The 22,542-nt window shown below is 47.1% G+C and overlaps 1 protein-coding gene and 1 long non-coding RNA gene across 3 annotated transcripts in view; one reads left to right on the top strand and one right to left on the bottom strand.

The window, feature by feature from the left end:
* LOC144733230 (uncharacterized) overlaps positions 1 to 18,102 on the top strand; it is a 42,150-nt gene extending 24,048 nt beyond the window's left edge. The window contains exons 2-3 of one of the 2 annotated variants that reach the window (XR_013588328.1): positions 10,812 to 10,879; positions 12,505 to 18,102. This is a non-coding gene — a long non-coding RNA (uncharacterized LOC144733230). Of the gene's footprint in view, positions 1 to 10,811 lie in introns of both variants that reach the window. The other variant, XR_013588327.1, reaches the window with a different exon arrangement.
* LOC144733211 (E3 ubiquitin/ISG15 ligase TRIM25-like) lies at positions 3,709 to 20,808 on the bottom strand. Its single transcript, XM_078615005.1, has 6 exons — positions 20,155 to 20,808; positions 19,729 to 19,824; positions 15,699 to 15,932; positions 15,060 to 15,082; positions 14,196 to 14,299; positions 3,709 to 4,288 (listed from the first exon to the last, which is right to left on the bottom strand). Exons 1-6 carry the CDS (start codon positions 20,710 to 20,712, stop codon positions 3,741 to 3,743), a joined length of 1,563 nt encoding a protein of 520 aa, XP_078471131.1. The 5' UTR covers positions 20,713 to 20,808; the 3' UTR covers positions 3,709 to 3,740.
* Between the last annotated feature and the right edge of the window lie 1,734 nt (positions 20,809 to 22,542).

Genomic DNA, 22,542 nt, shown 5'->3' with positions numbered 1-22,542 from the left:
AATGTGGCCCAAGGCTACAGACAGCACTTACCTGTGAAGGCGTAAGCTGTAGATTTACTAACTGTGCCAGGGTTTAATATCCGTTAATGACATCTAAACAAACAAAACAACAGCAACCATCCCAAAAAAATACATGTTACACAAGTCAGTCTCAGCTATGAGAGAGTCACATTCACAGCCTAGATGACAATCTTGACAATAGATTTTCAGATTTTATTTTTTATTCACCCAGAACACATTGACCCTTGACCCACAATACAATGTGATTACAATTCACAGGTAACCCAGAACACAATCAAGCCTATGTATATTTATGCGATCTAACCCAAAAAACCTTTATCATTGATAATATTGGTCGCGAAAGCCTACGTGTTAAAGTCGATTTGTTTAACCAGGTGAGAACTCAATAAACCAGGATGAGTCTCGGTTGCAAAAGTGATGATAATGATGCTGGTTCTGCTGCTGATGATGATTCTGTTACTGCTGATAATGATTCCATTATTATTGATGTTACTTGTTCTACTCCTGATGCTGATGATAATTATGATGGAGCTACTGCTGTTGATGCTGTTGCTCCTGTTACTATTTTTTCTGCTGATGATACTTCTGCTGATGATCGAGTCGAGTTGAATTTTAATTTAACGAGGTGAGAACTCAGGAGATCAGGATGAGTCTCATTGACAAGAGTGACCTGGGTCACAAAAATGAAAAAAGCAAAACAAGTCAAACCCATGCCAGCAATGAAGCAAATAGAAATCTCACCCACAGCCCAGAACACAATGCGATTAGCGTTCACACAAGTACACAACTGGTACGATATAATCAATGCGTCTCAAATAATCTACGCGTTGCTAAACAGCCTGAGACTCGAGGTTGGGTTCACATCGTATTGGTGTCTCACGTTAAGGAGGGACGCCGTTGTGGCTAGGATATGTTAACTCCCTTGCTTGGTATGCAAGAGGTCATTGGTTGGATTCCGACCCTGACAGTTGCTGGAAATTTGGAGTTTGTGTTGTCTCTATCCCTGTAATAACACACAGTGTCTTTGTGTTATTAATGCGTGTTGAGACAATATTAGTCGTGTCGTATTGTAAGGTAGATCCTCACTCTAGATATATATCAGGTGCTTAATAACTTTAACCCACTTCAACGTCAAAACACAGTTCCCATTGTTGTCAGCAGAAGCGTTATCCCATAAATCGAAAGTTGTGGCTTCAGGTCTAAAAGTCTGACAGCAGATAATTAAAATATTAATCAAAACAAACCTTTACGAATAATATTGGTGGCGAAAGACCTCCTACTACTACTATGTTTTAATTGGCTTCTCTCTCGCTATGGCCCTGTAAAATAAAACTAGTTTGGGTGGGGGGGGTCATTCGACCCCTGGTTATAACAAAAATGTTTTAGCCCAGTGACGCTCAGCACACACCACGAGTAGTCCCCCCCTAGTGATGCCATCCCATTCCCACCCCGGGTTTATCACCCAACGAGCGAGTGACCGCGAGGGGGACGGCGCGCATCACCCCGCAGCGTCACGTGACGCGTGTTCCCAGCACGCCCGCGGTGGAGCTCCGCCCTCTGGGCGTTGAGCGCCACGTGGCGCGCGGTGCGAGGGACGATGACGTCAGAGAGAAGCTTGGCTCCCCCCGCCCTCCCCCACCAGTGCGCTAACCACTGCACCACCGCTCCACCCCACACTACGCACATGGCTTTCTATACGCTAAAGACAAAGATCCCCCGTGTAGCCTTAACAGACTGTTGGGGCAAGTGCTGTTCGTAGCGAGTAGCAACTATGAAGGCCGGCACTGTGACACACGAGGGAGTGGGTAGGCAGCACCACGCCCAGAAATACACAAACACAAAGACACGCACAGACACAGTAACAAAGACAACCACAATAACAAAAACACACAAAGACAAAGACATGCACAGACAGTAACAAAGACACAAATAATAACAAAGACACACAAAGACATGCACAGACACAGTAACAAAGACACAAAAACAATAACAAAGACACACAAAGGCATACACACCAACCCACTTACCCGAAGACAAAAATCCCCGGTATAGCTTTAAAATAATGTGAGTTAAGTGCTGTTAGTGAGTTTCACCTATGAAGGCCAGCCTGGAAGAGACCTGCCTTTGTATCCCAAGGGGTAATGTTTACTCATCGCACCAGGTAGTCATTTGAGGCTGAGTCGACCTCGGGGAGACCCAAGACCGATTCAAATAATAGTTATCAATGGTGTTGGTAAACCGGTCATGGGCTTCCCCTAGGTCGTTTCAGCCTCAAATAAGTACCTGGTACAATGTGTAAACATCACCACTGGGGAAACAATAGCGGCCAGGCGTGATGGTGGCCACCCACACCCTCGTGTGAAGTGCCGGCCTTTATAGGTGCTCACTAACAGCACTTGCCCGTACAGTCTGTTAAGGCTATACGGGGGATATGTCTTTGTATCTGTGTGTGTATCTGTGTATGTATCTGTTTGTGAGTGTATTTGTGAGTGTATGTACATGTGTCTACCTGTTTGTGTGTCTGTGTGCTTGTATGTGTATGAGTGTGTTTGTCGATCTGTGTGTGTGTCTGTGTAGTCTTAACAGACTGTTGGGGAAAGGGCTTTTAGTAGCAAATAACAGAGCCTGTGAAGGCTGTCACTCTTGCACACGAGGGGGTGGGTGGCCAGCACCAGAACAAAAATACACACAGACACACACACACAGACACAGTAACAAAGACACACACACACAGACACAGTAACAAAGACACACACACACAGAAACAAAGACACACACACACAGACACAGAAACAAAGACACACACAGACAAAGGCATACAGACCAACCCACTAACCCAAAGAAAATTATCCCCGTGTAGCCTTAACAGACTGTAGGGGCAAGTGCTGTTTGCTAGTAGCACCTATGAAGTCCGGCACTGTAGCACACTAGGGGGTCGGTGACCAGCACCACGCCCGACCCGCCTTTGTCTCCCCAGTGGCGATGTTTGCACGTCGCAGCAGGTACTCATTTGAGGCTGAGTCGACCTAGATAAGAGCCTGGACCGATTCCGATAAACGTCACTGGTGTTGGTGAACCGGTCATGGGCCTCCCCTAGGTCGACTCAGCCTGAAAAAAGAGTTCCTGGTACGGTGTGTAAACATCACCACTGGGGAGACAAAGGCGGCCAGGCGTGGTGTTGGCCACCCACCCCCTAGTGTGCTGTGCCGGCCTTCATAGGGGCCGTCCATAAATGACGTCACACGATTTTTGATCCCCCCCCCCCTTCGTCACACGGCGTCACAAAAAGTCAGACCCCCCCCCTCAAATATGACGTCACAAAGCTCTGCCCCCCCCAAAGAAAATAAAACATGCTTCAAATCGCTTTAAACTATTGTCATTGTAGTGCCTATTTAATGTGGCGCTGCACTCTGATGTTGTAGGAGAAAACATTTATAAAAAAAGTATATTTAATTAAGTAGAACGTGTTGTCGAAATTTATTTAAATTTGCGCATTTTGACGTGACGTCACATTTCTCAACCCCCCCCCCCCCCCCCATCGTCACAAATATTTGCCCCCCCCCCCAGGTGCGTGACGTCATTTATGGACGGCCCCATAGGTGCTCGCTGACAGCACTTGCCCCAACAGCCTGTGAAGGCTACACGGGAGATCTGTGTCTTTGTGTGCGTGAGTCTGTGCGTTGTGCCCGTTTCTCTGCGCTGCTCACACTCCCGTGCTCTCAGCACGCACGACTCAGATCCAGAATCCTCACTGAGTCATCATCATCACCCACCCACAGTGCGGGGTAGAGCGGTTGACTAAACGAGTGGTGGACGGAGTGCAGCAGCTCCATGGAGTCGGCGCGGTAAAACGACAGCAGCCCCGCCTCCCAGTGCAGGTGACACCCGACTCTCCGGGGAGGATCCCTCACCGGCACTGAGGTCGATACACCACCATGACGCACGTAGCAGCTGTTGTTATCTTTATATAAAACCCAGGATGAGTCGTTGTATCCCAGCCTGCACTCGTTACCAAGCCCTTTCCGTGCGATCGTCCCGTACGCGACTCCAACCTCACAGCGCCCCGCCGCACCCCCCACGTCCACCTCCCAGTAGTGCTGACCCGATGAGAAGCTCTCGGAGCACTGGGCTTGTGGCCACCAGTCAAAGCGGTGCGGGTGATCAGGGCGACCCTGGGAGACAGCGGTCCACGTCACCGTCCTGAGGTCCGAGGAAATCTGGAGGTTGTTGTCGGCCGAGTTTGTGTCCACAGTCGGTGAGCGTCCGTCTGCAGTAATCACAGTAGCCGTGTAACAACAGCACCACTATAACAACAGCACTCGTGCACTAACACGCACGTGCACTACAATAGAGCAATTCATAATGAGCATTGTTATACAACGTTGTAATGCGTAGCTATCGGTGTGATGACATGTGACAGGCATTTTGTAAATCCACTGCTGGATGAGGGCCTCCTTACGCCGTAGGGGTCGCGGGGGACATTTGACCATACTTCACCACGCCGGTCACCGCGCGTTGGCGAAGGCAGGTGGCGCAGCTGGCGAGAGCACAGAAGTACAGTACAGCGGTGCGTTTGTCTGCCCCGCCATCTACATTTTTAAAAGTCGAGCTTCAGTTCAATATTCACTGTGTAATAGATGTACAACATGTGATGATACCATCAAAATGTGAACTGCTCTATATATTCTAATGCAAGGCTGAAAATTAAAAATTTATTAATTGCTTTCAACATGTATTTGTTAAAAAAGATTTCTTGAAATAGAACGATCAAACATAGAACAATTGTTACGTTTTTTCGGTAAAGTCACGTAGGTAATAATAGTAAAATAAAGTGATACAGTAAATCTAGCTGTGACGCTCCCACCTGAAGACGGAGACTTGTGTTGCCTCCGAAACATCGTGATGTAATTGAGTTATTTTCTTTTATTATAATATTTATTTATTTTTACCTACGTGACTTTACCGAATCAACCTAAGAGTATGAATCCTTGCAGTCACGAAAGCTTCAAATCTAGAATTAATTGTTAAGTTAAATCAATAAAGTTCTAATAATAAAAAATAAAACATTCCAATAAGAAAGTAATAGGACTTTTCAAAATCGCAGCCTTTGCGATTTGCCAATCGCGTTGTTTCAAATTGCGACTTCGATTTGAAATCGATTCATCGTTCAGCCCCACTGTGCGGAAGTGCCCGTGGGAGGCAGTGGGTCACAGCAGCAGCGGCAACGTGGATATCAACACCGCCGCAGCGTCTCTGTGTGTGTACAACAAACACAAACATCTCCCGTGTGTCACCTTTCACAGGCTGTAGGGGCAAGTGGTGTTGGTGAGCACCTGTGAAGGCCGGCACGGCACGCGAGGTGGGTGTGATAGTGTAGTGATGTACACTCGTGTGTGTGTGTGTGTGTGATGGTGTAGTGATGTACACTCGTGTGTGTGTGTGATAGTGTAGTGATGTACACTCGTGTGTGTGTGTGATAGTGTAGTGATGTACACTCGTGTGTGTTATAGTGTAGTGATGTACACTCGTGTGTGTGATAGTGTAGTGATGTACACTCGTGTGTGTGATAGTGTAGTGATGTACACTCGTGTGTGTGTGTGTGTGATGGTGTAGTGATGTACACTCGTGTGTGTGTGTGTGTGATAGTGTAGTGATGTACACTATGTGTGTGTGATAGTGTAGTGATGTACAATCGTGTGTGTGTGTGATAGTGTAGTGATGTACACTCGTGTGTGTGTGATAGTGTAGTGATGTACACTCGTGTGTGTGTGTGTGATAGTGTAGTGATGTACACTCGTGTGTGTGATAGTGTAGTGATGTACACTCGTGTGTGTGTGGTAGTGTAGTGATGTACACTCTGTGTGTGTGTGTGATAGTGTAGTGATGTACACTCGTGTGTGTGTGTGTGATAGTGTAGTGATGTACACTCGTGTGTGTGTGTGATAGTGTAGTGATGTACACTCGTGTGTGTGTGTGTGATAGTGTAGTGATGTACACTCGTGTGTGTGATAGTGTAGTGATGTACACTCGTGTGTGTGTGGTAGTGTAGTGATGTACACTGTGTGTGTGTGGTAGTGTAGTGATGTACACTGTGTGTGTGTGGTAGTGTAGTGATGTACACTGTGTGTGTGTGATAGTTTAGTGATGTACACTCGTGTGTGTGTGTGTGTGTGTGATAGTGTAGTGATGTACACTCGTGTGTGTGTGTGTGATGGTGTAGTGATGTACACTCTGTGTGTGTGATAGTGTAGTGATGTATACTCGTGTGTGTGTGTGTTAGTGTAGTGATGTACACTCGTGTGTGTGTGTGTGATAGTGTAGTGATGCACACTCGTGTGTGTGTGTGTGATAGTGTAGTGATGTACACTCGTGTGTGTGTGTGTGTGTGATAGTGTAGTGATGTACACTCGTGTGTGTGTGTGATAGTGTAGTGATGTACACTCGTGTGTGTGTGTGTGTGATAGTGTAGTGATGTACACTCGTGTGTGTGATAGTGTAGTGATGTACACTCGTGTGTGTGTGTGTGATAGTGTAGTGATGTACACTCGTGTGTGTGATAGTGTAGTGATGTACACGTGTGTGTGTGTGTGATAGTGTAGTGATGTACACTCGTGTGTGTGATAGTGTAGTGATGTACACTCGTGTGTGTGTGTGTGTGATAGTGTAGTGATGTACACTCGTGTGTGTGTGATAGTGTAGTGATGTACACTCGTGTGTGTGTGTGATAGTGTAGTGATGTACACTCGTGTGTGTGTGTGATAGTGTAGTGATGTACACTCGTGTGTGTGTGTGATGGTGTAGTGATGTACACTCGTGTGTGTGTGATAGTGTAGTGATGTAAACTCGTGTGTGTGTGTGATAGTGTAGAGATGTACACTCGTGTGTGTGTGATAGTGTAGTGATGTAAACTCGTGTGTGTGTGTGATAGTGTAGAGATGTACACTCGTGTGTGTGTGTGATAGTGTAGTGATGTACACTCGTGTGTGTGTGATAGTGTAGTGATGTACACTCGTGTGTGTGTGATAGTGTAGTGATGTACACTCGTGTGTGTGTGATAGTGTAGTGATGTACACTCGTGTGTGTGTGTGATAGTGTAGTGATGTACACTCGTGTGTGTGTGTGATAGTGTAGTGATGTACACTCGTGTGTGTGTGTGATAGTGTAGTGATGTACACTGTGTGTGTGTGTGTGATAGTGTAGTGATGTACACTCGTGTGTGTGTGTGATAGTGTAGTGATGTACACTCGTGTGTGTTTGTGTGATAGTGTAGTGATGTACACTCGTGTGTGTGTGATAGTGTAGTGATGTACACTGTGTGTGTGTGTGTTTGATAGTGTAGTGATGTACACTGTGTGTGTGTGTGTTTGATAGTGTAGTGATGTACACTCGTGTGTGTGTGATAGTGTAGTGATGTACACTCGTGTGTGTGTGATAGTGTAGTGATGTACACTCGTGTGTGTGTGATAGTGTAGTGATGTACACTCGTGTGTGTGTGATAGTGTAGTGATGTACACTGTGTGTGTGTGATAGTGTAGTGATGTACACTGTGTGTGTGTGATAGTGTAGTGATGTACACTGTGTGTGTGTGATAGTGTAGTGATGTACACTCGTGTGTGTGTGTGATAGTGTAGTGATGTACACTCGTGTGTGTGTGATAGTGTAGTGATGTACAGTCGTGTGTGTGATAGTGTAGTGATGTACACTCGTGTGTGTGTGATAGTGTAGTTATGTACACTCGTGTGTGTGTGATAGTGTAGTGATGTACACTCGTGTGTGTGTGATAGTGTAGTGATGTACACTCGTGTGTGTGTGATAGTGTAGTGATGTACACTCGTGTGTGTGTGATAGTGTAGTGATGTACACTCGTGTGTGTGTGATAGTGTAGTGATGTACACTCGTGTGTGTGTGATAGTGTAGTGATGTACACTCGTGTGTGTGTGATAGTGTAGTGATGTACACTCGTGTGTGTGTGATAGTGTAGTGATGTACACTCGTGTGTGTGATAGTGTAGTGATGTACAGTCGTGTGTGTGATAGTGTAGTGATGTACAGTCGTGTGTGTGATAGTGTAGTGATGTACAGTCGTGTGTGTGATAGTGTAGTGATGTACACTCGTGTGTGTGTGTGATAGTGTAGTGATGTACACTCGTGTGTGTGTGTGATAGTGTAGTGATGTACACTCGTGTGTGTGTGTGTGTGATAGTGTAGTGATGTACACTCGTGTGTGTGTGTGTGTGTTATAGTGTAGTGATGTACACTCGTGTGTGTGTGTGTGTGTGTGATAGTGTAGTGATGTACACTCGTGTGTGTGCGATAGTGTAGTGATGTACACTCGTGTGTGTGTGTGATAGTGTAGTGATGTACACTCGTGTGTGTGTGTGATAGTGTAGTGATGTATACTGTGTGTGTGATAGTGTAGTGATGTACACTCGTGTGTGTGTGTGATAGTGTAGTGATGTACACTCGTGTGTGTGTGATAGTGTAGTGATGTACACTCGTGTGTGTGTGTGTGTGTGTGATAGTGTAGTGATGTACACTCGTGTGTGTGTGATAGTGTAGTGATGTACACTCGTGTGTGTGTGTGTGATAGTGTAGTGATGTACACTCGTGTGTGTGCGATAGTGTAGTGATGTACAGTCGTGTGTGTGATAGTGTAGTCATGTACACTCGTGTGTGTGTGTGTGATAGTGTAGTGATGTGTACTGTGTGTGTGATAGTGTAGTGATGTACACTCGTGTGTGTGATAGTGTAGTCATGTACACTCGTGTGTGTGTGTGTGATAGTGTAGTGATGTACACTCGTGTGTGTGTGATAGTGTAGTGATGTACACTCGTGTGTGTGTGTGATAGTGTAGTGATGTACACTGTGTATGTGTGATAGTGTAGTGATGTACACTCGTGTGTGTGTGTGATAGTGTAGTGATGTACACTCGTGTGTGTGTGTGTGTGATAGTGTAGTGATGTACACTCGTGTGTGTGTGTTAGCCCAGTGATGTACACTCGTGTGTGTGTGTGTGTGATAGTGTAGTGATGTACACTCGTGTGTGTGTGATGGTGTAGTGATGTACACTCGTATGTGTGTGATAGTGTAGTGATGTACACTCGTTTGTGTGTGTGATAGTGTAGTCATGTACACTCGTGTGTGTGTTAGTGTAGTGATGTACACTCGTGTGTGTGTAATAGTGTAGTTATGTACACTCGTGTGTGTGTAATAGTGTAGTGATGTACACTCGTGTGTGTGTGTAATAGTGTAGTGATGTACACTCGTGTGTGTGTGTGTAATAGTGTAGTGATGTACACTCGTGTGTGTGTGTGTGTGATAGTGTAGTGATGTACACTCGTGTGTGTGTGTGTGTGATAGTGTAGTGATGTACACTCGTGTGTGTGTGTGTGATAGTGTAGTGATGTACACTCGTGTGTGTGTGTGTGTGTGTGATAGTGTAGTGATGTACACTCGTGTGTGTGTGTGTGATAGTGTAGTGATGTACACTCGTGTGTGTGTGTGATAGTGTAGTGATGTACACTCGTCTGTGTGTGTGATAGTGTAGTGATGTACACTCGTGTGTGTGTGTGATAGTGTAGTGATGTACACTCGTGTGTGTGTGTGATAGTGTAGTGATGTACACTCGTGTGTGTGTGTGTGTGTGATAGTGTAGTGATGTACACTTGTGTGTGTGTGACTAAGGTGTCTGTGATGGTTCCACCTGGGTCACAAATCCTACTACCCCTCAGGCTGCGCAGACCATTAAAATTGGATTCCCCAGAGGCAGGTATCCTCTTGTCTCCCTTCAATTACTTTGAGGTTAAATGGGTAGGTAGGCGCCTTGACGGCCGTGTTGGCGGGCCAGGACCCCTTTTTACAGGTCCTAAATTCGGGGCCCTCGCCGATCGTCGTTCCAGCCGGTGCCTGTTTTAGCGCATGCTACCCCGGGCCCCCCTCCCAATGACGCTAGGCCGGCTGGAGGGGTTGTGGCAGGCGTACTGCACAAGGGGAGAACCAACGCATCGTGGATCGATGTGTTGTGTCACAAGAATGTCTCATTATCCTCCGAGGAGCGCTAGCCGCTCCGCGAACTCATCGTGAGGTTCACCGATGTGTTTAGCCAGAGTGAATTCGATCTCGGTCGCACCACTCTCCTGCAACATCACATAGATACGGGCAACTCGACCCCTATTCAGCTAAATTCGCACCGCTTTAGCCCGGCGGAAAAGGATCATGTCCGCTCCGCACGTGACGAGATGTTGGCAGCGGACATTATCTCCCCATCCACTAGCCCTTGTGGTGCCCCCATTGTGCTAGTCAAGAAACGGGAACGGGAGTCTCCGTTTCTGCGTCGACTTCCGTAAATTAAACAAGATCTCGGTGGCCGATGCATATCCATTGCCTCGCATGGACGATTCTCTGGACGCTCTCTCGGGTGCGCGGTTCTTTTCGACCCTAAACTTGCTCTCAGGCTTCTGCAGTTGCCACTGGACGAGGCCTCCAGACCCAAGACAGCATTCCGCACACCCCAGGGGCTGTTCCAATTCAATCGGCTTGCTATGGGTCTCCATTCGGCCCCGGCCACCTTCTAGCGTCTCATGGAGATGGTCTTGGCGGGGCTGCAGTGGTAATCTTGTTAAATCTACTTGGACGATGTTATTGTTTTTGGCCATAGGTTTGACGAGCACTTGCAACGCCTTGAGGCAGTGTTCCTCAAAGTGCGGGCCGTGGGCTTGAAGTTCAAACCACAGAAATGTCATTTATTGCAACCATTGGTGAAGTATTTGGGACACATTGTGAGTGTGTCAGGTGTTGCCACGGATCCGGAAAAGACAGCTTGTGTCCGGACGAGGCCGACTCCTACATCTGTTGCTGAGGTTCGTAGCTTTGTTGGCTTTGCATCGTACTATAATCGGTTCGTCCGCGATTTTGAGACAATTGCGAAACCACTGCACGCACTCTCCGCCAAAGGTCAAAAGTTTTGCTGGGGGATAGAGGAGGAAGCCGCTTTTGTGGCGCTTCGTACGGCCTTGGCGGACGCGCCACCCCTGGGGTATCCGGACTTCTCCAAACCGTTCCTCCTCGATATTGATGCCAGTGACACGGGCATTGGGGCTGTCCTGGCTCAGGTGGTCGACGGGGTTGAGAGGGTTGTTGCCTATGGCAGCCGTGTTTTGTCTCCCAAAAGCAGTACTGTGTGACCCGGAGGGAGTTGCTGGCCATAGTGTTTTTAGTCCAGCTGTACAGGCCCTATTTGTATGGTAGGTGGTTTACCATCCGGACCGACCATGCGGCCCTGCAATATTCCCTGCGGATTGACCAGCCGTCGGGTCAGCTGTCCCGCTGGCTCGAGGTGCTCCAAGAGTACCCCTTCGACGTCATCCACAGGAAGGGGACACAGCATGGGAATGCGGATGGCCTTTCCAGGCTGCCTACAGACGGCGGGTGCGCTTGTGCCCTGGGTTGTAGCCGCTGCAAAGCCCCAGTGGACACTGCGGCCCAGTTGGTTGCATCGGCCGAAGCGGCCCCCCTTCTGGGTGTGGCCTTGCCTGTTGATTTCGGCCTGGGACTCCCCTGAGAGGTTTGGTCTAAGTTGCAGATGGAGGATTCTTCTCTGCTGAGGCTACGACGCTGTGTTGGGCCAAATGCTCGGAGCTCAGCTCCATCGGCTGCCCCGGTGATTGACGTGCATGACGGCCTCCTCATGCGTTGGGATGCCCAGTTGGAACGCTATTGTGTGGTTGTGCCCATTGGCGTGCGAGATAAATTGATCTGAGCCATTCACGAGAATCTTATGCTCCTTGGCACAAAGAAAATCCACACTTCGCCCTACCACCCCCAGTCCAACGGGATGGTAGAGTGCTTAAACCACACCTTCACATCCATGCTGTGCCACCACGTGAGTACGTCCCAATCGGATTGGGACCTGTTCATTCCGGGGGTTCTGGCTGCGTATAGGTTGGCTGCGCATGCCTCGACAGGGTTCTCGCCTTTTTATTTAATGTATGGGAGGGAACCGGAGCCCCCGATGCATATCCAGCTGGACCTGGGTCCTTCAAATAAGGCTCGCCAGTGCCTGCCCCAATGAAAGTCGCGCTTGACCGGCTGCGTGAGGCATGGCAGGTGGCCTTGGATAATTCGGCCAGCCGGCAGGCGGCTAACGAGTGCTTGCCCAAACACCAGGCTGTTGGCCTTCCATGGGAAAAGGTCCAGAAGGCGTGGCTGCACTGCCCCCAAGTACCTGTTGGCACGTCCCCTGAATTGCATCGTCCTTGGCAGGGCCCTGTCGAGGTCATAGAAGTCCGCCGACCGCAGTGCATCCCTATTCAGTTGGGCCGCCGCCACTGGATTGTGCACCCGTCTCGGTTCAATCGAGTTGTACCGCCTGGCCTCACTCATTCATCCCCACTTCAGGAGCGGCCAGCGATTGATGCGTGCGACAAGCCGGGCCGCACGGGTTGTTATGGCGCGAGCGATACCCTGCCTGTGTGTGCGCCTGCAGAGTCCCCGCCAGTAACATCAACAGCGACGCCTCATCCGGCGGATGTACCGGCGACGGACTTGACACCTGCCAGTAGACCGCCGGTTCTGATGCCCGACGCTGCGCGGGGAAGCGGGCCGGCGTCACGCACACACTCACGGGGCGTGCGGATACTGTGACGGCCAGTGGAGCTGTTTCTTCGTCCCCTGCCTTCCTCAGACACTTTTATGGTGTCCCACGTGGGGACTGTCTCCAAACTTTGCCTTGTATCATGCTGCCTAGTAATGGTTACCGTTGGGTAGGCTGATTTTTTTTCACGGGGGGGTGGGTAATGTAGAGGAGTAGTCGGGGACATTACGTCACGCTCACCTTCTGGTGCGGTGACATCACAGGATGTGACGTCATGCGGACCTTCCGGTAGGATGACATCACGGACAGTGACGTCATGCACGGGGGGCGGGGCGATGACGTCATGTCTCCGTGGGGTACTTAAGCTGGAGCCCGTGACGTGAGCGGGGTCGTCGCAGGAGCCCGGATAACGTGAAGGGTGGAAGTTTGGACCCAGGGGTAGGGCTGACGGGGAATAAGGGAAATCTAGCACGAGGGTTAGGAGTGGCTGCTTTACCCGGTCGGCCGATGTTGGTTGAGCCCTCGGGCTGGCGCAGTGGGAAGAGCCCGCTAAGTCAGTGTGTTAGGAGTCCCAGTACCCTATCCCTGGAGAGAATTATATTAGCCCTTAGCCCATAACTGGCGTAATCCCCTAATAGTCCCTTGGCGTAAGCCCCTAATAAGATTTGCCCCTGAGTCGTCTTTGCACTGTAACATATGTACAATGATACACATGGTCAGCCACAGTTATAGCCCAGTGTGGCTCTGTGAGCCTCGGGAATTAACACCCAATCCCAATAATCCTTGAGGTGCCTTAGAAGGGATATAGCAGCCTCAACCAATAAAGATGAAACCTAATGCTGAGTTAGCCTGGCTATGCACCTCATGCATTAACAATGAACCTTTTGCATTACTACGGTAATGTAGTCTGGCTCTAGTCTGAGGATGACATCCATGACCGAGAAACCTCCTCTACTAATAGATGAATCTGCTACAATGGTTACTTTGGCCGACAACATCCACACTCGATATTATACACTCACACCTCCAATTAGCACGGTTGGCTAAGTGCAGTGGGAAACAAGTTCAATATACACGTGTAGTATTAATAGAGCACTGTAAGAGTGATTTACACTCATGCGTTTGCTATACATTAACATTTAGAAAATACACTACCTGTGTAACTGTCACGTTTCTTATGATATGCAGAGTGATAAAGTTATCACCTGAGCCTGGAATATGGACACTGAACCCTACGACTTATGAAAGTTGATCGAGCCTAAATGTAACAGCCTCGAAACGAGACTTATTCTGCTTCTGTGAGTCTCGGGCATTAACACTGCGTCATATGAATCATGATTTTACACTGATATTGATGCCCTCGCTTCTGGATGAGTGAAATAAGTGCTATTAGCAATGGAGGGTTGTGTTTGTTGTGCAACGATTGGAGACTAAGCTCAGGCTAGACTCACAGCAATGAGTACATTGACTATACTAGGTATCAGCTAGAACTGGGGATTGAACCCAGGACCCTAGTATCTGGAATCAGTTGTTTCAATAGCCAAGGTCTCCCCTCCACACTGGGGCAGGAGTGATGAACTCACAGACGAGAGGGAGCAGTCTGCCCATGACTCTCTCAAGGGAGCGGATCGTGGGGGTGTCCAGTGGAGTTGGAGCTGGGGGCGGAGACTTTTTAGGAACCTTTCCCCTGTGACAACGATTAGCAAAAAACAATCAGCATCACCACACACACGGCATCACCACACACACACACAGCATCACCACACACACCCAGAATCACCACTCACACACAGCATCACAACACATACAGTTTCACCACACACACCGCATCACCACAAAAACACAACATCACCACACACACACAGCATCATCACACACACACACAGAATCACCACATGCAAGACAACGTAAAAAATGCAGAACCATTAAATGTAACCTATTTCCTACACACAGCGCATGCCCCATACATAGCCCTTGTGCAATATGCAGTCCTCTATTTATGCAACATTAGCATGGTCACACGCATCCAGTTTGTAACACCAACTCAATATAAACAGCCGATGTTCCACACACAGATAATCACAGACAGCACCAGCACACACAGCAAATGGTCCATATTACCACAAAGAGCATCATCACACACATATGTATGTATTACAATCTTACGCATCGAACGTAGCCAAGCATGCTAATCGAAGGTGAGGGGAATGACAACGAACTAAAACAAAGCAGTTCTAAAGAAATGATCTAGGATAGTATCGTTTAAAGTAATTTAAACATACGGTTACATCAGAACCACCTGACGTTAACTTTAATTCATGCAACAGGGATTAAAATCACTATCCAAGTAAACTACAATCACAATGGTGATTAAAATCACTTTACAAGTAAACACACAGCACAAGGCTCCCACACTGCACCGCCTCGTGGTCTGTGAGGGTCTGTACCTGCGCGTCTCCTCCAGGTGCCCCTGTGGGATACAGAGAGATGCGTCACTGTGATGCTGCCTCCATTCACTCCCAAGGGATCGCTCGCGTTCCCTCTGCGAGTCCCATGACCGGAATATGAATCCCACGTCTTGGCTAATGACCCTGTGAAGGCCAAATCTGTATCCTTGGTTAATAAGTGAAGCGATCTTCTCAAGACCTGAGCATCTCAACCCTTTTGCCAGAGTTTGAGTCCCCTCCAGCCTTGGGCAGTACCCATTTCTGATGGCTTGAGACAGCCTCTCAAATTGATAAGCAATGTCTATTTCTGCAGAGGCAATTCATCAATGTATATTAAGGGTGCTTGAGAGTGGATATCAAACATCTGATAGCAACAGAGCAACTGTATAGCATACCATCAGGTATTTAGAATTGAACTTTATCTGAATGTTATCTTCACGGTAATATGTGGAATTCTCTGCAGGAAATGCGATAATACACATAATTTAATTAGATAGATAGTGGGATTTCAAAAGAAGCCACTATCGTGGTTAAGGGAATTATTATTGTTATTGAAACTGTGTTCTCAAGTTCTAAACCCTCGGGCCAGAAGCCTCTCTACTGCTGAGGGCTCTGTCCCTGGCTCCATGAGCGCTCTACCTGCAAAAACGTGAGCGAGTCCCTCTCCTCCTGCAGAGTGCGCAGGCGCGCGGCTGCTGCTTGCAGCTCGCTGATCTCGTGCTTGTAATGAGCGATGTTCTTGTCGATCTGGGACAGCAGCTCCTTCTCCTTCAGTTCTGCGCGATGTAAAGCCGTCCTCTCGTCCTCATCGAGTGCCGTTCTCAGACGGGTGAACTCGGCTTTGATTCGCTCCTTCACCCCAGTCATAGATCCCTGTCGAGACACGCAAATTCTAATGATTGACCATTCCCCTCTAAATTTCGATATAAAGCTTTCGTGACTGTAGGGATTCATATTCTTGGTTATTTTGGTAAAGTCACGTAGAAGGGAAATAATAAATTAATAAAAAATTTAACAATAAAATTCTCACGACATTTACCCTCTAGATGAAGCAGTCCCCCTCAACTTCCTTTCGTTCGTCTCTCAAAGTTCACCCATTCCCTTCCACTCCCCTTACCCCTCCCCTCCTTCCCACTCCTCCCCTGCACTTTCGTGACCCCTATGTGCCCTCTGTTACTGTCACGGATCTATTGGCCCTGCCATCTAACTTACTCTATTGTTACCGTTTTTGTTTATATATAAAGCGCCATGAGAGAACGCACTCTATAAATTTAAGATATCATTTTCCATGAGCCATGATTATTAGTTTGATTATTCTGCTTGTTTGCCCAGAAAGATCTCTCTTGTATGTATGTTGAAGTTCTTTTGCACCGTACATAGCCAACTTGGTTGCAAGACAATTTTTTGCAAGGTCCTGCCAAGTTTTGAGAGTAGAGGGCAACGCTGTTGCTTTGTGGTATTAATTGAGTAACTTCTCAGCATCGTGAAGTTTGGCCAATACCAGTGAGATGTTATGTTTTTTAGCTGCCCGGCGCTCCGCTCGTTTTTGTGAGCTTCACTCCTCTACCCTCCACTCTTGCTGGATGGCGACTGCCTCCAACTGCCCAGGAGCGTCCTTCATGAGCATTCTCCTCCACAGAGGCCAATCTTGACATTGCTGGTACCGGTCATCGGCAAGTCCACTCAGCCCCACATCCTCATGTACCACACCATCTCTTTTCTAGCCCGTGCCATGCCTGTTTATCCCCCTCTGTCTGGTCAAACACAAGCTGATTGGGCATGCGTGGCATTGTGGATCACGCTGTAATTTTGCAAAGGCTAAAATGGCTACATTTCTCGGATTGTGCAATCAACTGGATTCGCAACAACTTATGTCACCGATTTCAAATTGTGTCCATAATGGGGGTCTGACAGGACCCCGATTACTAAGGGAGTTCCTCAGAGCTCTGTGCTTGGCCCTGTTCTGTTTTCTCTCTATATCAACCATATAGGCATCTCCAATCTGCACTTTGACATTTAAGTTTTTGCTGATGACACAGCCCCAACAGCATCTACAACAGGGCTTCGATGGACTTCAACTTAATGCCCTAAAACTGGTCCTCAACATTTATAATTGTCAGCAAACGCCAATTAGCACAGCACTTTTTTTCAAAATACTATAAGGCCTATACTTTTGACATAGGTACATTTTAACAATTCAAAATTTAATTCAATATTTAGCCAGACATCTTCTGTTTGTCTGAAACATGGCTTACCTCACATATAAATCCTAGCCTAATAAAATGTATGGAAATAATAATTTGTGATTAGGTGTGGTAGTATATTTGAAAAATGACTTACCTTGCATACAACTCGCTACTGTAACCAACCCTTGCTCTTTATAATATAATGTATTCTCCAAGTAACCAACATTTTACTCTGATGTGTTGCTATAGACCGTCAAATAGTAAAATAGAATATTAATCTCTGGATTTTATAGAAGCAAACATTGTTTTCCCATTTGATGACGCCTGCAAATTGTTGAAGCTGTCATTCAATCACTCATTTACTACTGTGATCCCGCTTACAGATCAGATCCTAATGAATCACGAAACCGACTAAACCCGATTTATCATTCTGCTCTTCCATTTGCACTGGATGTACCACACATAACCCGCCATTTAAGTAGATGTCTACTTAAAAATCCTATCTCACATCACTGGATCCAAGAAGAAATCTACATTGGGCCGTGTTCATCCACAAAATCCTGATTGGCAAATCTACGCTAATTCATTCACCCCATTGCCAAATCCAAGAAAGCTAAGGCATCCATCTAATTGCATTTTAACTATCCAAAGAACAAACATTGGAATAGGTGACAAAGCCCTTACCATTGCAGCACCAACGTTTTTGAAAAAAAACCTTGTTTCCTTCACATCATAAGTATTCCTTTAAAAAATATTCTGCAACCAGGCGCGGTTCGTACACAAGGGGCATTGGGGCACCGCTCCACCAAGCAGCTGGAGATGAGAAATAATTTTTCTAATAAAAATACTTTTCTATACATTTTTTGTTGTGTTTAAAAAGTATACATATAATGATTCGTTCAACGTGAATTGCCTAATGAAGATAACATTTTAAGTTGTTCATATTAGAAACCGCTGCAACGCCACAGTCTGATTTGTGCCTCGGTGAAGTCTCGGGGCGGTTGTGAAGGCGTCCGAATGAGAGCTATCCCTTAATTCATTGCGATTAGATTCTAGTATTTTATCCACGCCGTTTGAGACCTATTCATGGTGGTGAAAATGGTGCCCATGTCTGTAATGATGATGTCACAACGCTAGGTTGCACTGTGCAAATATAGTAGGTCACGGCCTCCACGTAGGTGGGTGTATGACGGTATGTGGCTGTTATTGTACAGTATGCGGTATCTTGGTTTCCTTGGTTAATTCATTGAGTCGTGTCAGCTGATCTTAAATTGTTCTTTAGGCTTTTGGCAGTGTCAAAGTCTATAATTTGCACGTGGAGATCAATCGACATATTCTGATTGAGTATGGTGCTGAGGCTCTGGAGATGAGTAGAAAACTGAATCCTGGAGTCTGCGACCACCACACCTGATCCTCCCACAAATGTTTTCGCCTGCAGTACCTCTGATTTTTATGGATTAAGCAGCATTTCATTTCGTGCAAACCACATGTGCACCGCTGACATGCAATTTTCAAGGTCACCGAGGCTCTCCATATCTAACTTTGAATACACTATGGTATATAATTGTGTCTCATCAGCATATAGATGGAACTTGATGTCATGCGATGAGAGAGATATGTTGAAAATAGGAAGGGCCTGATGATGGACCCTTGTGGTACACCAACTAGGCACAGCGTAATTGATGACTTTTCATCACTCAGCTTCACGGTCCGTGATCGACTTATGTAGGTATGACTCAATCCACGGCAGTGCCATACCTGATACACCAGTATGCTGGTGTTCCATAGTGGAATAACGTCTTTGATCAACGCATTTGGTCAACCCTAACACTCTAAAATTTACATTGTGTACACTAACTCTATAGCATATAATCTATAACCTATACTCGAACACTATAAACAAATACTATTTCATCATGTGCTTCTATTGATATATTTTATCTCCTGGTTAAATACAGTTTAAGTTGATTTTTGTTTTATCGGGTGAGAACTCTAGATTGCGAGAGAGTCTTATTTATCAGAGTAACCTAGGTCAAAAAATACGAAATAAAAAATGTATAAAGCACAGCAACGAAGAAAATAGAAATCAGCACAAAGACAACCATGCCACAAGATAAAACAAACGAGCATAAATATATGCAAAGTAATAAACTCCCTGCAGCACAAGGTCGTCTTGTGTAGATTATACCTATACTGGTCCTACCATTTCGCCAATAGTGAATGTTTTAAGTCATTCAGTAAAATAACGTGAAACACCTCGGCTAGGGGCACGAGATATTAACATTGTTCTTAGAAAAGTTGAATTTTTTTTAAACAATACATCCCATGCACTCGTAACCATAATGATTCAATATCCTGTAGAGTTATTAAGCATTTACTGAAGGATGACAAAGTTCACTTTAATCTACGGAGTTGGCCTCACAGGGAGAGTCACAGACTCCACACGGTGGAGGTCACAGGGTCACAGAGCCCACATGCGGTACCTGCACGTCCCTGCGAGCGGCCTCCATCCGTTCCACAGACGCCTCCGCCTCCCTCCTCTTCTTCTCCACTGCTCGCGTCTCCTCTCCGACTCCACTCTGTAAGAGACGAAGTCACCAGAGGAGACTCCACTCCCTGAGTGACACCCTCTCAGCCCCACACCACACGGAGCCACTCCACAATGGTGGCCCTGAAATGCCCCCCAGAAGAGTGGTCATGAAGTCAGGCTAGACGACTGACAAGTATACAATGCAAGAGACCACCGAGAGGCAATCAACTCATGGTGATGTTTTTTTATGAGATGTTTCTATTAATCCCAGTGACACTGATTATTTAAATGCCACGTTGTTATTCCCAGTGATGGCTTTTACCAGCTCGTGTGTGGTATCATTCACTCCTGAGTGGTTCTCACTCCCTGAGGGCCTCACCTTCCGTATCTCATGCACATCCTCTAGTGTGTTGACATCATGCCCTCTATGGTGTCCGGCGATTGTGCAGACCGTGCAGATCAGGCTTTCGTCCTGTTTGCAGAAGAACCTGTAAGGGTCTCCATGCTGCTGGCATCTTCGCTCCTCCAGGCTGACAATGGGAGCCACCAGGACGTGGTCAATCAATCTCGGGTTGTTCAGGTGAGGTGTCAAGTGGGACCCACAGAAGGAAGTCTCACACCTGAGACAGGTCTTCACTGCACGAGTCTCCCCATCACCACAGGTGTCACAGAAGACAACTGCAGCCATCCTCTCTCCAACTCTGAGCTGCTCCACCAGGTTGGCGAGCGCCACGTTCCTCTTCAGCTGGGGTCGCTCAGGGAAGGCCGCTCGGCACTGCGGGCAGCTGAAGCTGCTCGCTCTCTCCCAGGCACCGTCCAGACACCGGAGGCAGAACGAGTGTCCGCAGCTCAGCGTGGAGGGGCAGTCAAACGTGCCCAGGCAGATGGGGCAGCTCAGCTCACGGTCGACACAATCACTGGGAGACGCGCTCGCCATGGCCCATGGCTTCACTCGGACTCAGTCGCTCGCCGCGGCTCACAGAGGAGCTATCGCAGCAGCAGCTGCTCACACAGCGGAGACGAACAAGGAAATGAACTGACTTCACCTGCAGTGAAGTTATAAATACCTCGAGACACGCCCTGGAATGTTCCACACGGCGGCTGGGCTCACCTGTGTAGACGTGGCGTTACAGTCACGCACTGTGTAATAGCTAAAACTGCTTTTGTGTTTAGTTTGTCCTTCCCCTGCACTTCTAATATGCACTGTTGGCTACGTGCGGTGTGGAAGAAGTTCAACACACATAGCTTTGACCGGTCTCAATTGATATATTTGTACAAACAAAACCCAGCAGCAGCAACCCGGGACACCGCGATAATGGTTTGTCCCACAGGCTGATTGACCGGCTAGATCAGGCTGTGTGCATTGCACAATGGAACCGCACCTTGTACAAAGATTCTGATGTAAAGGTGAACTTGTTTTTTTCCATCTGTGTCTTTATCCATTTTTTTCTTGCAAGGCCTTTTTAAAGTTCGCAGTCTGTAATCGTCTTCCACCTTTATCAACTAATATTTTAACTACTGGCTTCATGCATCCTCTGTTCATCTGTCAATCATTTTTTAGTTTTTTTATTCCCACGACACCGTTTTATTCTGGGTGAATGGTGTATGTTGAACTTCTTTTTCACCGTACGTAGTTAACCGTGCTAATCGAAGGTGTGTGGGTGAGTGTGGAGGTGGGTGATTGGTTTCGTGTGTGGGTGAGTGGTTGGGTGAGTGGGTGTGTGGGTATGTATGTTGAACTTATGTCGCAGCGTACATAGCCACTCGTGCTAATCAGAGAGGCGAGTGAGTGGGTGGTGGTGGTTGAGTGAGTGGAGGGGTTATTTGGTGAGATGGGAGACAGATGAGCAGGAGGATGGCGTGAAGGGTGGGCGAGTAGGAGGTGAGGTAGGGAGGGAGGGTGAGTGGGTGGCTGGGAGGGCGTGCAGCAGTGATTGGGTACCTGGGTGGGTGGCCTCACGCATTACCACAGCGAACAGCCTCTGGCTAAACAAACATCATGGTTCATTTAAGCTCATATGACTTTCACCGTCCATTTTCCTATTATGCGTAAAAAAAATTAGGATTATAATCTTAGAAACCTAAAAAAATATTTATTAATCACCTATTGTTAATGTGAATATTTTACATCCTGGACTCGTTGAGTTTGGACGATTTTATATATAAAAAAAAATATTTAATTAAAATTTACCAGGTAAGGCCCACTGAGGTATATAGCTCTTTTCAGAAGCGATCTGGCCACAAATGATAGCTCACAGACGTGGCTTATTACGTGGACATTTCTAGCAGCCAAACACTCTAAGTGCATGTTTCTAAGTGTGGAGGGAAAAATTGGAGAACCCTGAGACAAATCCACACGACTACGGTGAGAGAGACAAGCAAACTACAAGAACACGTACAGGCGTCAGGGCCGGGATCGAACCGACGACCTCCTGTATACCAGGCGAGGTAGTTAACATCTCATAGCCACCGCGGCGAGATGTAAAAAAAAAATCAGAGCAGCGACAACGAACAAGGAAACGAGCTGACTTCACCTGCAGCTAAATTATAAACACCACGAGACGCGCCCTGGAATGTTGCACGCGGCAGCCCGAACTCACCTGTGTAGACGTGGCGTCACATTCACACACAGTGTCAAGGTTAAAGAGTCGCAATTGATATATTTTTACAAAAACCCCACGGTAACCATGAAAACGGTGATGGTTTGTCCTATAGACTGGTTACACCCGCTTGGCTGAGGCTGTGTTTTTCCACTGTAAACCTCACC

The sequence above is a fragment of the Lampetra planeri genome, chromosome 45 (genome assembly GCF_965212315.1).
Source record: "Lampetra planeri chromosome 45, kcLamPlan1.2.h2, whole genome shotgun sequence".
Taxonomy (NCBI): domain Eukaryota; kingdom Metazoa; phylum Chordata; class Hyperoartia; order Petromyzontiformes; family Petromyzontidae; genus Lampetra; species Lampetra planeri.
This window is presented reverse-complemented; position numbering and strand designations above follow the sequence as displayed.

Coding starts and splice junctions, on each gene's coding strand:
- LOC144733211 (XM_078615005.1), bottom strand. CDS start 20,712: ATGGCGAGCGCGTCTCCCAGTGATTGTGTCGACCGTGAGCTGAGCTGC. Junction 19,825..20,154: donor ATGTGCATGAGATACGGAAG/GTGAGGCCCTCA, acceptor CGTCTCTTACAG/AGTGGAGTCGGAGAGGAGAC. Junction 14,300..15,059: donor CACCTGGAGGAGACGCGCAG/GTACAGACCCTC, acceptor TCGTTGTCACAG/GGGAAAGGTTCCTAAAAAGT.